This window comes from Dermacentor variabilis, chromosome 2 (genome assembly GCF_050947875.1).
Source record: "Dermacentor variabilis isolate Ectoservices chromosome 2, ASM5094787v1, whole genome shotgun sequence".
Lineage (NCBI taxonomy): Eukaryota > Metazoa > Arthropoda > Arachnida > Ixodida > Ixodidae > Dermacentor > Dermacentor variabilis.
This window is the reverse complement of record NC_134569.1, coordinates 44,185,801-44,201,531: the sequence shown is the minus strand read 5'-3', so window position 1 is coordinate 44,201,531 and position 15,731 is coordinate 44,185,801. Positions and strand designations below refer to the sequence as shown.

The 15,731-nt window shown below is 44.8% G+C and overlaps 1 protein-coding gene across 1 annotated transcript in view; it reads right to left on the bottom strand.

The window, feature by feature from the left end:
- Window positions 1-15,731, bottom strand: part of Rpn6 (regulatory particle non-ATPase 6) — a 113,841-nt gene that overhangs the window by 9,215 nt on the left and 88,895 nt on the right. The window contains exons 12-17 of the mRNA XM_075680289.1: window positions 14,109-14,210; window positions 13,652-13,776; window positions 12,728-12,799; window positions 11,680-11,737; window positions 8,961-9,250; window positions 7,930-8,103 (exon numbers count right to left, since the gene is read on the bottom strand). Coding sequence (XP_075536404.1) covers window positions 7,930-8,103; window positions 8,961-9,250; window positions 11,680-11,737; window positions 12,728-12,799; window positions 13,652-13,776; window positions 14,109-14,210 — 821 coding nt within the window. The remainder of the gene's footprint in view (window positions 1-7,929; window positions 8,104-8,960; window positions 9,251-11,679; window positions 11,738-12,727; window positions 12,800-13,651; window positions 13,777-14,108; window positions 14,211-15,731) is intronic.

Below are 15,731 nucleotides of genomic sequence, written 5' to 3'. Positions count from 1 at the left end.
AACAAGCATGGTGCCATGCATGCAGGAGCTAAAATGAACACGTCCCACTCAATGACCGCAGAAATTTTATCAAAACGCTGGAGTGAAGTACGCTAGCAGGAGCAAGCGAATTGACCTTTGTGTGGCGTCTCACTTCAGCGCGAACTAAGCGATGAGAACACAGCGCTGTGCACCCAGATGCATAGACTCCTTATCTCCATCAGAGATAACTTTCAAGATGGGGGCCGCGCGGCTGCACCGCACGCAATCGCCTCCGGAGTAGGACGCCTCTCCTGTTTGCGCATGTCTCCCACATGTTAAGTTTTGGGAACTCCGCACGCCGTGATTCGGCCCGATTTCCAGCCATCTCTGCACATGTGATCACTTTCCTTTGAATTGCGGAGTCATGATGAGCTCGGCATGTCTTCGCAGTCTGAAGTTCCATGCTGATAGAGCAAACGCAGAAAACGGGAAGACGGATGGTGGACTAACCTAAGCTATGGCCTATGGCAGCTAGGCTCGAAACGCATACGAGGCGGCCATTCTGAAATGGCGATGGTGATATGGCAACGTGATTTAGGGTCGTACTCGATTCTAACGTGCACCCAATTTTTGGACCCGTTTCATCGGCAAAAAAGTGCGCGTTAGATTCTAGTAATTTTGGTATGTGGTCGACACAAAAACTCCTGCCAACAGGGCATTGCACTTTTCGCCGCTAGTACATTCATTCCTTTGCCCATTTTTGCGAATTACACAAGCAGCCTGAAATAGTTGCGTGAAGAGCACTGCCGGACGCATGTATCACCAGAGAAAAGTATGTTGTATTTACACCAGCTAGACAAAATCTACAAAAAATGTGTCTGTTGTAGTGTCCATTACAGCAGGGTCCGTTAAAAGTACAATTTGTCTCATTGATAACATAGGCAGACCAAACTAAAGGAGAAGAATGGTCTGTTGTATCTGAAAGTATGCTGTATGTAGATCCATTGTAACAGGCGCGAACTGTACTTGTAAGCTGGTACCATAACTGATAGTAGAAATCAAACCTATTATTCCAAGGTTGACGTGGTCCTTGACATGCCTTGTTGCATTCACTCTGAAGGGACATTGAAGTAATTTTGTATTTTGAATGTAGAGCCAAGCGCCTTTATAACAAAGTGCTCCGGACGTCCAAAGTCCTTCATTATACAGGTTACTTCGTCGTAAGGGTTACGCACTGTACCGCTCACAATACAGCAGGCTAATCATGTTAAGGGAAAGACAGACAGAAACAAAATTTATTTAACATGAATTCAAGACTCTGTGAAGTAATTCGATAACTTTTTTTTTTATTTTGTGCCCGCTACACCTGACACAATGTGCAACTGCAGCCAACCTTATTACATCGAGGTTCACAGCGTGCTCCACGGTGAAACACAGGGGCTATGCACAATAAAGCTGAGACTGTCGAATGCCGCTAATGCCTTTATTGCAGTCAAAATTCTCGGTTTGTTTACAGGACTGTCATTGCTGTTGCCTTTTTTTGACATTCGCATCTTTTCCATCCTAATGGCCCTAAAGACATCAGGCATCAGCTATGATCACATCAGGTCGTCAGAAAATGTGGCATATTTGTGACCCATTGCACTCGCTGATGCATTATGAACAAGGAGCGTAGGAGTTGAGTGATTGCACGAACAGTGCTACAGGACTATACTTCAGACAGACACATTCATCAAGTGGGTCACTTTAACATTGCTGTTAGTGCTAGCGCTGTGTGCACCTTAGCAACATCTGTGGAGGGCAGTGGCGGCACCGCTACACAGGGTTCGTTGTGAAGCAACAAACCAGTCGTCAGGGATGCCTAATTTCCTTTGTTTTACAGGCAAATTCATTGCAGTAGTCTTTTCTGTAGAGGTGCTCACAATTTAAAAAAACATTGTAGGGTTTTATGTGCCAAAACCACAATCTGATTATGAGGAACGCGATAGTGGGGGACCACCTGGGGTTCTTTAATGTGCACCTAAATCTAAGTACATGGGTGTCTTCACAATTCACCCCCACCCATCGAAATGCGGCCGCCGCAGCCAGGACTCGATCCCACCATCTCGTGCTTAGCAGCCCAACACCACAGCCACTAAGCAACCACGGCGGGTGGCATTCGCAATACCTATAAAAGATAGGAGTACAGCCAGGACGTACCATATCTACTCGTATGTAACATGACCAAGATTGTAGCACAGGGTCGACATTGCAGTCATGCAAAATAAAAATAAAATAATGCCACGAATGTAAATGAGACACAAATAAAAAAAAAAAGAAGAAACAAAAGAAGGAACATGGCACCTTTATTGAATCCCAATTTGGAAGAGAGTTCTCTTCACTCGTCGTCGTCTAAGGAGGAGACAGCTTTCCTTCGCCGCTATTCTTGCGTGATCACTCTGTGAGATTGTTTCACTTCCATGAAATCTCGTGTGACTTGGCACCGAAAACATCTCCAACAAGTGTTTCTGGCACTGTGCCAAGTTCACTATTAGTGCCAAGACCATCGCCAGCCGTATACTTCGAGGGGTTTGGTGCCAGGACGAGCAGAGTGTTGCGAAACTGTCTCCAAAAGTGGTCACTTGGGATTAAGTACAGTGAAACCTCGTTAAACCGTAGTTGGCTGGAGCTCGGAAAAAGTATGTACTAAATGGTAGTACTGTTTAACCGAATAGCATGAGATAGCCCACTCACCTGTCGAAAACGGAACTCGGAGAGAATGCGATAAAAGGGGGAAAAAAAGATGCAGTATTTATTCACTTCGCGCGACAAAATGTTATTTTCATTTGATGCCACGGCGGCCTAGCACGGTGACGACAGTGGCCTCAAACTTACTGAAGCTGCGTGCCAGCTTTTCAGCTCCCCCCTCCCCCCTTCTCAGTAAACACTTGCACGGCAGATCCCTCGTTGGCGTTACGTATTCTCCGTGCACGTGCGCAGTAGTGCTGCAGAAGTCCCGGGGGCGCCTTTTTCATTGCCGGGTGCCAGAGTTTGGAATACTTTTCATTTGGAATAGAGTTACGTTATCGCGCCCCTGTTCTCGTCGCGACGATTGCATTCATGAGGCCGACGTAATGTGCAGCTTATGCCACTGTTGGGCCTGAATTGCCTGTGCTGTCGCTTTCCATGTCGTCCTCATCACTGTTGCTAGTCGACACTTCGGCAACAACACAGGCAACAATGGCAAAGAGTCGAACCTCGTAGCCGACATGTCTTCGCGTTCGCAGCAGCGCTGCCGAGCAACTTCTTCGCATTCCAAATGCCACACACTGTAGTCAACAGCAGATCCCTGTTGTGTGCCAGCGCGGACTTCTTCGTGTCACATTCGATAACACGGACGATGTCTAATTTTTCTTCTGTGCTGAACACCCGGCGTCTTTTTTATCCGAGCTTCGGAACGACGCGAGTCCTCGCTTGCACGACGCCATAACGCTCTCTGGCATGGTGTCGAAAAGATGTTGATGTTGACGTGGCTTCACACGCAAACACGCAGGGCGCTTGGAGGCCGTTGTTCCGATCTCTGAGGCTTGTTGTTCAGCTGGGCCGCCCGATGGAGACGGCGCACCGCCGTGTTTGCGCGACGAAAAGTTGAATCGCTACGTTTCAACCGATGCGTACGCAATAAGCTGGTACGGTTTATGCGGATACAAAACACATTACGTTCAATGGCCGCTGAGTCGGGGATTTGATTTTACCACTTTTAAAACGAAACTACTGTTTAAGCGGGTACGGTTTAACGGGGTTTTACTGTACTTAAAAAAACTGCACAACCATTTCATTCGGCCAGTACAAGGTCCACAGAGCCCTTCGACCGACCTTGCATTTAAAGAGACCGGAAACGATCTTGACCATTTTGTACAAACATACTGAGTTGTTAGAGTAGGTCCTTCTGATGATTAATTGATGCATCTATGTGCTCTGCATAAAGTATGTAATTTATTATAATGTTTTAAAAAATGTGCATTGCTGCCGCTCGCAGCACACAGCTCAGCTGAATTATCAGCCGCCCCTAACCATTTGATGTAGATTGCTCTAATGATGCCAGTAGGGAGAGCTATCTGAATGGCTGCCCAGGGCGCTTCATCGATACTCTTTCCAACTTTATGATGAATGAATGTTGGTCGGAATAGTTGGAATGTTAGTTAATTTTGCTTCCATAAAAAGAAAGTAACAGAAACAGAATGCAGGACAATTTCTCACTACACTTAAGCACTTCTGGTACACAGCAAGCGTCGTCTGCTTGTGTTACAACGTGCTCCGTTTTGATGAGAGCTTTGCCATCAGTGTCGGTCTCAGCCTTTTCGCGAACACCATGATTCGCATTTGTTGCACTGTGGGCTGTAAACGTAGCGACTGGCAATATGTCAAGCTGGGACACCGTGTCTCAACGGTGTGGCTCGAAGACACGAAGTGGCTGAAGTGCATCGTACTGTCGCTATCCGATCGGTGGCAGGATTTGCTGCCGTCACTTTACACCGCAGGATTACTACCCTGATAGCATTTCGCGAGTCCGGTATTCGGGTAAATGCAAGTGCAAAGTGGCTGGGCCTGGGCGTTTCACCGTGCCATATCACGGGATAAGCAAAACCGCAAATGTTAAGGGAAGAGGAGGGGATCAGAAATAGCTTTTTTTGTTTGACAGAAAGGGCTGAAATTTGGCACACACACTGCACATTGCAATAAAGAGACAAATCTAAAATTTCATTAGGATATCTTCATTAGTTTTTTTTTATAAGAATTTATATGTTCCCTGCTTGTGGAAAGCTTGGCACAGTAACGAAACACGATAGGGAGCTGGGAATATTTTGCAGCTTGCCCAAATGCTTAATCTACACCAAGAAAGTGTTAGAGTGTTTTTTTTAGTACGCTAATAATTTTTTTGCTCAACATAATATGCACATTACTGTGCCTCACTGCATGGAGCCATGTAGTTATTGTGAAATAATTCAATAATGGAAAGATAAAGAAACATTTCAAGACTGTCTTTAAGTTCAGCAGACCTTGTGGATCACAACAAAACAAACTGGACCAAAATCGGTCCAGCCATTGTTGTGCTATGCTTTCCACAAGCGAGGTGATTGACAAAAAAAATGCAATTGAGAAAACTGGCCGCAAAGTTTTTAAAAGCACTGCAAATTCATTAAAAAACACCAGCGCTACAATATTTTGAACCATTGCTGTCGGGCATCTTCTTACACCTTTGCCTCTTTGTTTGGTGGGCTTTGAATACCTTCTTCAGGCATTCTTTGTCCTTTTCTTGAGCCCTCTGGAGTAGTGCATGACCACCACTTTCACTACCAGACCAAGCCTAGTATCGCAGTGTACACCCACAGAATGTTGTTGGCATTTTGGGCACAGAGTTATCAAAGAGTTCATTGCGGAAACCTGCACAATAATGAACTCACAGTCACAAGGGGCCAAAATTTGTTGTTGGCCTTGCTGGTCCATCAAACTGAACTTCCGCTCAGTTGTGGACAGTGCACGAAGGGAGTCGCAAACGCTGCATGCCTGCGCTTCAGCAGTCACCGCTGACACAAAACGTGGCTCGATTCCTCTAGTGTGCCTTGAGTCACCATACCGTATGTAACTTGTCGACGGTTGGGGCTCACTCGCAGGCTGCGTGTCCTGTCGCACGATGCGTCGGAAATGGTACACCGTTTCTACCGGCAATGGTGACCTTCGTCCCGCGTCGCCTCCAACGATGTGATCTGGGTTGCTGACTCGGTCGTACGCACAGGTGCGAGAGCCTCCGTTGGCACGTCTTCTGGTGGCTTGGTTATCAGTGTCGATGTCACAGGGCGATTGTCGGCTTCGCTGCTGGAATCGCACGGTGCAAGATAACGCGGCTCGTTATCCGCGTGTTCAGTCGGGTGCTCTGCTTCTCCTACTGTCCGCCGTCTTTTTCTCGCCTCAGGAGGCTTGCGCTTCCATTTTCTGAAGGCATGCATCGTTTAAAATTTCTTTTTCGAACGTGCGACGATTCATCACTCACCTGGGAGCTTTCATAAATCTGAATTATGCGAGTGTCAAACGAAGAAAGATGCTGGTGTGGTTTTCAAAGCAGACAACTGCGGTCTGCTGCGGTTGCCAGCTTGCCCGCTGCTGCAGCAGCAGCCAATGGCGAGACGCTTTTCAACACGGCAACCAATCGGAGGCCCCCTGCCATCGCAGGGCCCATGTGACAACTTCTAGCAGACCCACGCTTTTCTGTTTGTGTGTTTGTTACAAGATGGCGACGACCAAATAATTCGGAAAAGGAATGGCGAAACTTCGAGCTTTCGAACGATACCAAGATGGTGGCGGGTAAGACGAGTTAGGGCTCCGCAAACTGCGGTGATTTTACGCGATTTAAAACTCTTTTCTCGCCCTACGCACTGATAAATTAATGTTTTTTTAGCACCTTTAGTGCGTTTTCAGCCAAACCATTTTGATACAATGTAGATTAGGCATTGCAGATACCGAAACACGTTGTTGCCAAAAATAGATCTTTTTTGCGATTTTTGCTATCTGATCTCCGCGTCCCCTCTTAATGGTCTGCCTGGTGCAACCATCTGGTGGCACAGAGCTCAACCAAACACAGTAGCAGTAACAAAGTGTATTCTTTGCTGCTGGTGTAAATTTTTCGCAGGAGCGTAATCGTGAACACGCTGCTTTTGTAAATGTTTAAAATATTTAACACTTGGTGAAAGCAATATTAACTCTTTGTTTCGCTCTGCACCACGAGGTGGCTGGACCGTGCAGACCGATCATTAGCTTGAGTTTACGCCTCCACCCATCCGTCGAAATGCCCAGCTCGACTGTGTTTACTGGAATAAAAGACACGTTCGGCGCTGCAACAGAATGCTCCCAACGCACGCTGTTTTGATAGCTCTCGCTTGGGGTCGACTGCCAAGCAGCTGGCAGAGACGTCGGAGAGGCTTCGCGCACTCAGTCATAGAAAACCGGAAGTAGACCACACAACGTGCCATCATGATGCAGAGCCAGTGAAGGCGGAGCTTAGCCCCGATCGCTCGGCAAACGAGTTGAGGAGAAAATACATGGCTACAGAGGAGGGTAACTTGTAATCGTCCGTAGCTCTCTTAATATGAGACGCTTCACACAAATTGTGGTGCGAATGATTAGCTGTACCCTACGCATCTACAAAATTTCACCGAACCATTTGAGGGGCCCTTTAAAGAAGGCCTGCAGCTGGTCCCGCCATGTGAATCGTTGATGTCGAGTTGCAGGGGAGCTTCCGAGATCCTCAGTCATAAAAATTGCTCCTCTCTCAAAGCGGGTGTCATACCGAACGCGCTTAGTCGTCGTAATGTCGCAAATGAACAGAGTTAAAGCGTGAAAGGTCGCAGGGTACTGCCCGCACCATAACCGAGGCACCAGCCACAAGCACAGCCAAAATGAGTTGATTCGAACAAAAAACAAGTTTTGACCTCGGTTGTCTTGTCTATGGATTGTATCGAGACATAAAGGTGCAGGTTGCCAACGTAACGCTAAAAATCATGGGCTTTAGAATATTTCTTTTAAAATGGTCAATTTTGCCATTTTACGATATATGCAAGGGTCGAATTCAAGCAATGAAAGTAATGAAAAGTCATGTTGCAATCGAATAAATACTATATTCTATCCTTCCTTAGACAGGACATCTTGATGTAGAGGTGTTCCGACTATGCTATAGACATTATATAAGTCACTAATGTATTATTCCGCCAGCACCATAAGTTCTATTTAAATATAGCTCTATATAATTATAACTTCCGAAAGACAAGGTGACTCCATCACAGGTGGTGCAAAGTGCAGAGAGAGTAACACACATGTGGTTAGTTGATCTCTTCTTACTGTTGTTGACCAAACCGAAATTCAATGCAATCAACTTTCTTTCACGTATGCAATGCACTAACTTCAATGTCACAGCTACATGCAGTGTTCACATACCTCCTGGAATTCGGCGAGTGAACGGCGATGGCTGGCCTTGGCAACACTTTTCATAGCTTCCACCTGGGGCCCCGCATACCGCAGTGCCAGTTTGCCCATGACAATGGACTGCACGTCCTCTGGCAAGTTCAGCATGATCTTAGACAACAGCATGTACTTGAGTGCTATGAGGGCCTGCATGATGAAGAGAGAAGGGCCTCTCCATGTTGAATGAATGCAAGAAAGAATCCTTGCATACAAGCAAGCACATACTACTGCAAGACCATGAAAGACCAAATGAACTGTTCACTCATTACAGCAGCAGTCCACCACACATCACAGAACACTGAGTGAAGGCTAGGCTGTTCGCGTCATGTGTACTCCACTGCTAATGAAAATCTCCAGCCGAGCTCTTTGTTATGAACTGCATGAAGAGATGGAATTTACCTTCACAGACGAAAATGACTTCTTTGAAATAAGCTTTCATAATGAAAGTGGTGCATTGTCATCACAATTTGCTACAGACATCAAGCACACAGGGGTGGTATTCTTGGGTGAATACTTTGGAGGACAACAATATCAGTTTCGCAAGCCTCTGCATCAGACTTGTTGAAGTATGCGTCCGGCAGCGTTTCTGGTACTCTGCACAGATAGGAAGCTTGGCAAAGTCCCAAAAATGCTGGGGCCGATTACACCAATGCATACAACGCTGAGTTGTGCAAAATCTCGCCAAACTGATAGTACCTCATAAAGTTTTTGGCCGAAAATACCACTCAAGATCGTAGTGGTGCACAAAATGAACAAACAGTATCCAAGTGCAATCTGCAGGCCATTTATGGGCCCATTTTCTCTGCAGAAAGGTGTGCATTAGATTTGGGTAATGCATGGTACACAAGCGGTTATGAGTCCAGCCCTCATCAGTATTCGACCCACCGCAGCTAAGAATCAAACACGGAACATCGTTGTTAGCACCACAACACCATAGTAGTGAGCCACCGCGACAGGTCGTCCTAAATGTCAAGACATGCATGCTCATGTACATGCTAACTTGCCTTTGGAGAGTCGACCGAGTCGTAGCACTCAAATGCCTCATAGAAGTAGGAGAAAGCCGTTTTGAAGTCACGTTCGTCAGCAGCATGCAGCACCCCACTCTGCAAGTCAAGGGCTGCCTGCAACTTGGGGGGACAGTAAATGGCGTTGGCTGTTGTGCGGGCACTGGTCAGGGCAGCACGTGCCTTGGGCAGGTTGCTCAGGGCATGGTACACTTTGCTCTCAAGCAGCTGCACTTCCACCAGCAGGTTCTTGTCATCCAGCTTCTTCAGCTCCTTTAGGAGACTGCTCCCTGCATTCAGCACATTTACCACACGTCACTGTGATCTGCTCTGCAAGCAATGTATGTCTCTTTCAGTAACACAGCTGGGACACCACAATGATGCTACCTGCCAAGTGAGTTTCGTTGAGCCTCAGTCAATAATTTTGCTACCTTTGCACTTTATCATTGCAGGAAGACAGCTTCATACAAATGTTTTTTCATTGACAGCCCAACGGCATTCATATTAATTTCAATGCACATTCTCTCTCTCTCTCACACACACAAACACACGCACACACGCACACACACACAAACACACACACAGAGAGAACCTCTGACTGACTGACCATCTGAATGCTGGTGTGAGATCAGACTGAGATGGCTAATCACAATACACTCTAGAGCGTCTTGTGAATAGAAAAATTAAAGAAAAGGAAAGAAAGCCATGTCAGAATTATACAAAATGATATCACACAGCCTTTAAAAATTAAAAAGAGTCTACACAAAAGAAATTACGCCACAGCTGCCTTAACCCACTAAAGGGACGTTGAAGAGGTTCTAGAATTGGAAGATCTGAAGTGGTTTGGAAGACTTGAATATAATTCGACTGCTGAAGTTATTATCTCAATAGTGTGCATAGCAGCACCGTAATCTGAGTTTCAATTTTCGTAGAAACGCCGCCCTCCTTGAGTGCCACGTAAGCGCTATATTGAAATCATGCACATCGCTGATATGAATATGTAGAGATGAATGTGACATCATCACAATCATCTTCGTCATGAGAGCCTGTTACCCGAACAGCGGCTGCTTGTTTTTGCTAAATCAAAGCAACTTGTGGCTTGTTAAACTGTGATTTTTGTATTCAAGGGGTGAAAAACTATAATAATTTGCTGAAAGCTCACTTAATTCTGAGCTGAATTCTTTTAATTTTTGGCACCCAATGGTCCTTTCACATTGTAACTGCATTGTGAAAGTTTCATGAATTGTGCTTTGTTATTTCAAATGCTACGATGCTGTACTTTTTGGGAGCAAAACCGGATGCAGGTCCTCAAAGGTATGCTATAATTGGGAAACAAGAAAGCTTACTTTCATTGGTTACACGAAGCTTTACAAAGGCCCACTTTAGCCTTCTGATGGCAAAATCAGCATTTTAATGGCAATAATTTATCAGTTGGGAGGTATTTTTACTACTCAAGCGTGTTGCATGATTTCTGCAGGTAATCAGAAAGGCCTTTGGTGCTGCTTTCCCAGACACACACGGTGCTGACATAATTGATACAGATGAACGCGTGATATTTTGTGACTGGTGCAGGCATACAAAAGTAAAGCACAGCACACAGAACTTCACAGACCTCTCTTGTGATGACAGTTGATTTCTAGCATAAAAATCCTGTTACATGATTTATTGGGTGACATTTCTGTCAGAAGCTTCTGACCTATCATGAGATGGGGCCCACCTTTGATTACCGAATGTGGGTGTCACATTTTTATTCATAGCTGATCTCGTTTGGCAGATGAATACACATTTTCTGTCAGTTTGTTTTTTCCCACTTCACAATTTCTAATAAAATCACGCATTAAAGATCCTTATTTACAAATTATCTTTATAAAATATCAACATTTTATGCTCTATTTGTGCTTGCAACTGCCTGTAAAAGCTTTGTAACAGCAAAAAATACTGTGCATGGTCTGTTGACCACTTGCGAATGCGAAAAGCGCAGAAAGGCATTAGCATTGTGAAAAGACATCGGTACGAAATTGCAGCCCATGCAAAATTGCAGCCACGGTACAAAGACACATTGTATATATAAATTGTAATGGATTCATCATTCATGGCATTCTATTGTGAAGCTTAAAAAAAAAGTTTTGAGAAGCAAACACTATGCGTGATAAACAAACAAGTGCTGCACACAGTAGTACTTACTCTGTTCAGCACTTCTCGAATTTTTCTGGTCAATAGATAAGACATCATGCAGCTGAGAAAAAATATAATGTGGTGGTCATTCTGACAAGACCCTTCTTAGCAAAGCAGCATACTAAGGAAAACGGTATGTTTATTCCGTAATTATTCCCAAAGGAAAATGGTGCTGCACTTTCAAAAGTGCACTGAGTGTTTATGGGTAAATCTTTCTCACACGCCCTCACTGATGCACTGTCAACTCCATGGCACTGTAACGAAGGGATACCTCTGAAGTTAGTCACATGAATTAACAAGAAAAATAACCGAAATGCTGTGTATAACCAAGTTGAGGAGCTGAAGTATCCTACACTGAGTACATTTAATGTGCACATGCAAATGTAGCCATCAAGGCAATCTGGACAGGGTTGTGAACCATTTTTGGTAAGGTCATTAATAGTTCCTTTACCCAGAATGACCAAGGGAGCACGGGTATGAAACTTCCTGCATCCATGAGTTTCATGTTAAGGAACACAGCAAACTAAGATTCCAATCAGCTTACCTAACTGAAGAGCTTCAGTGTAGCGTCCGGTGTCATAGTAGAGGGCTATAAGCCGTGCCTGCAAGATGGTAGCGACACACATCAGCCACAAAAGGGTACTTGCACAACCTGCAGTGCTATGCCATCCTCCAAGGCCAAATACCCATACAGAGTCTTGTTTTACTGCTGCTAGCTACAGCAGCCACAATAATTCATTAATTAGCATGCTCCACCAATGCGCTGGTGCTGTAGTGGCAATTCGGTGCAGCAGAATGAAAACACAAGCCGAGCACAGCAGGCAACTTGAATTATGATTGAAAAGGTAAAACAAACAATATCTGGCAAGAAATGGGACTGGCAGTAGCTTGCCAAATATATACGATTCAGACCATAACAACCACCCTTTCATTCATGTGTTTGGCAAATGGCAAATAAATATACACTGACATGCTACTGCACCAACGTCTTGGCAACATGCAGTACCTTTGCCTGCTAGACTAATGCTGAAACTGCCTGCTGCAAGGAGGCTTACAGGAGGCCACACAGACTACTGCTACAGTGATGTAGGGTTTCTTATTAACCATATGTGGTGCTTTAATCATGTTACCGAGTTTCTCACAGAAGGAAACAAATGCAAGAGCAGCATGCAATGTAGTTTTATTAAATTAGGCACCTGCTGCCTATGCCTCCATCTAGTGAAGTTACACCTGACCAATGCTGTCATTTAGCTGTCAATGAAACAACTACTTGCCTAGTCAACTTCCCTTAACTTTCACCTAATAGCAGATATCTACAGCCTTTGGTAATAATTGTCCACTACAAAATAAACAAAATATTAAAAAATAATGAAGCTTTTCACATTTACACACAGTTCAAAGTAAGTGCAAATGCAGCAGTGGCAATTTTTGTACCTTAAAACCAGCAACATTCCTACATGCAAAATATACACCTACAAGCATCTAGTGAAATAGCTTGCCGACAAGTGTCGGTGCATGAACTACAGAATAAACTTGTCTGCAATGCCTAAACCTTAAAAAAAAGCAGAAAAGGGAAAAGAATGCATACACACCTCTAGGGACTGCCGCAAGAAAGTCCTCTTCTCATGCTGAGCCCAGTCTATACACTCCTTGCACAGTTCCACCTAGACAACGGATTATTCAGTGTCACCAGATGCATCAGCTCCTTTCCCTCTACATGGTCAAAGACATTTCAGTCACATGCACAGCACCTAAACTGCACCTTACTGAGCATATAAACAAGAAAGCTGACTCCACAGTAGTACTAGCTCATCTGGACAATTTAGGCATCAATTAAAAAGGTTAGCCCAATTAATCTAAACCCTTTAGTTGAACAATTGGATCTGCAGATGTACATGCATGAGCTAAAGAAAACAAACACTCATGGTTTTTGTTAACAGAAGTTGAATAACAAAAACAATCTGAATGCACAGTTGCTTTTAATATCACATCAGTGACACTTTGCTTGAGTGCACATACATACGTCAAGTATATAAAACTCACAAATACGATCACTGTTTTCCCACTGACCTGAAGTGCAGTGCACACGACAGGTACACCAACTTAATCGCAACACTTCCTTGCTACTGCTAAAGCTAATGAAATGGAGACATTGGTGGCGACGTTTGCCTGATCATGTAACATCAACCAATTAATTGGGATCAGAAAAATACATTCAGAAGCACTACTAGATGAATTGCAAGACTAATTAATCGCTCAGCCCTAATCTCAAGACAACTGTAGCACAACTTAACAAAACTTACTTTGAGGCATTACCTTTGCAAGTATAATTATTCATGCAGTGCCTGAAAAGGTTACACTCTAATGGTTTGCACCCGAGCAATGTATCTCAGACCAATTAGAATTAATTATACCTGAAAGAGAAACAAACATGCTTCTCTCAATAGTGGCTACACTTATCAGATTCCTTTTCTTGGCACACTGAAATGGGGGCAATTAAATGCCAGAAGTCTCACCTCAAGACCCGTGCCAGCCTCCATGTCGAGAAACATGTCTACAAGGGCGCGAACCAACTTGGCTGCTTTGGCTTTACTGATCAAGTTAAGGAATGGCCGTGTGTTCTTGATCAGGTTACCGAGCTCTGAGAAGAAAATTGTAAAGATACAAGTGTGAGAATGAGTCCCTCCATTGGAAACGCACTCTGCCAACCACAATACAAATGACGCTATCAAAGAAAAGTAATACTTCAAAATTGAGCAACTTTCTTCATTTCCACAGCAATACATACGCACATGCAAAGGTCATGGTACACATTCATTTCAGTACCAGCTTGCCACACTCACCTAGCTTACCCTCACATGGTGCAAGTCCTTTGATGCCAAGCGATCTTTATCATTAAGAGTTTGCAGTATTTGACAAGACATAATCCACTGATCACATTTAGCAATTAATTCACAGAGCAGCATTGGTTACCTTTAGCTTTGCCCTCTTTGCTGAGCTTCTGCCCAAGGTCCAGGATACTCTGCACTCTGTCCTGTGAATCTTCATCTTCAGTTGACTCCTCAGTGGGTGCTACTTCAAATCAACAACAGGCACTGCATCAGGCATAGACTGCTCCGGTCATATATGAGGAATATGGCGGGAAGGAGAGAGGATCAGCACACCAAACCAAGAATTGCAGAATCTTACAATGACAAGATAAATATATCAAACCTAGCAAGAAAGTAAAATATCCAGCTGCCTAGATTGTGTTGCTCAGACTTATCTCGGCGTAGTGTGCGCTTAATCCTAAGCTTAAGCCTCATATTTTCACGGTTCGAATTTCATTTCGCTGTTGCCTCAGGACAAATCAATGCCAACTGTTACATCACACAAATGCTCCTGGATTGTACAAGTCACTGTCAGAGCACTCCAGATAATTTCTACCGCCTGCGGTTCTTTACCGTACACCAACATCAGCAAACAAACTTTTTTTTTTTGCTTGTTTGCATGCATTCCTCCTGCGAACGCATGCAACCGGCAACCGAAGCCTTGACCTCGTGTCCAGAAGTGGAACGTCATTCGCTCAGCCACACAGCGACAAATCACCCACCCGCCTGTGCCGCCAATTTTGGCATAAGCGCGGCCAACAAAGGTACTGAAATACCGTAAGACCACCGCCTGCAGTATGTAAATTACCGTGGTCCATAAGCTCGTGGTAGACAACCATTGTAGAGGGGCCCGCAACAACAAAAACGAATTACGTCTGCTCCCATACAAACCTCAAGCGACAATACCGACAACAAACACGATTCGGGTGAATGATTGCGCAACCGGCGAACCCCAGAAATAAACATTTGGCGCGGGGGTCGTAGCTGTCGGCGCCGACGTCACCGTGACAGGCACATTCATGACGTCGAGGTACCAGCGACAAGGGACATTAATTAGGTTACGGATCGCTTTAGAGTCCGCACAGAGCTCACGTTTAATAAACTCAATAGGCTATCGCACATCGACCGTAAATTCTTTTAATTTTCTCGTTGTGGCCGTCTACGCACACGCATGAATGAATCGACGTCCTACTAAAGACGCACTGCAAGCTCCGCTCCGGCGATATAATAAATACAAACGGCGCGCTCATTCGTAACACGTGCACAAAATACTCTGCCAGTCTCGGTATTTTACGCAGCCGGCGTGATCAAAACGCCAGCAGACAGCCGAGAACACGACAGTTCAGCTGCTTTGTCGCTGTTCGCAATGTGGTGCTAGGTTGTACGGAGAATTTAGCCTCCTGCGACCAAACGAGGCTCTGCACGATAGACAATTTTTAAAGCCAGTGGTTCTTTTCAGCTTTTTTCCGAACTTCAAAAATATATAGGCGGAAACAACGCGTTGTGATGAAACGTAGGCTGTGCGCCACTCACTGGACAGGTTCGCCGGCGGTGCGTTTGACCAGCACTGAAAACAGCAACTCATGCTGCCCGCGTGTGTTCGAATATGCCGAACCCGCGTGCAGTCAGCCTTGTCAAACGTCACTTCGCCCAAGTTTCAATGCAATGCATCTTCAATTGACTTTGTAACCCATCGAATTGGCGTTGGAGGACGTAAAGACCCCAT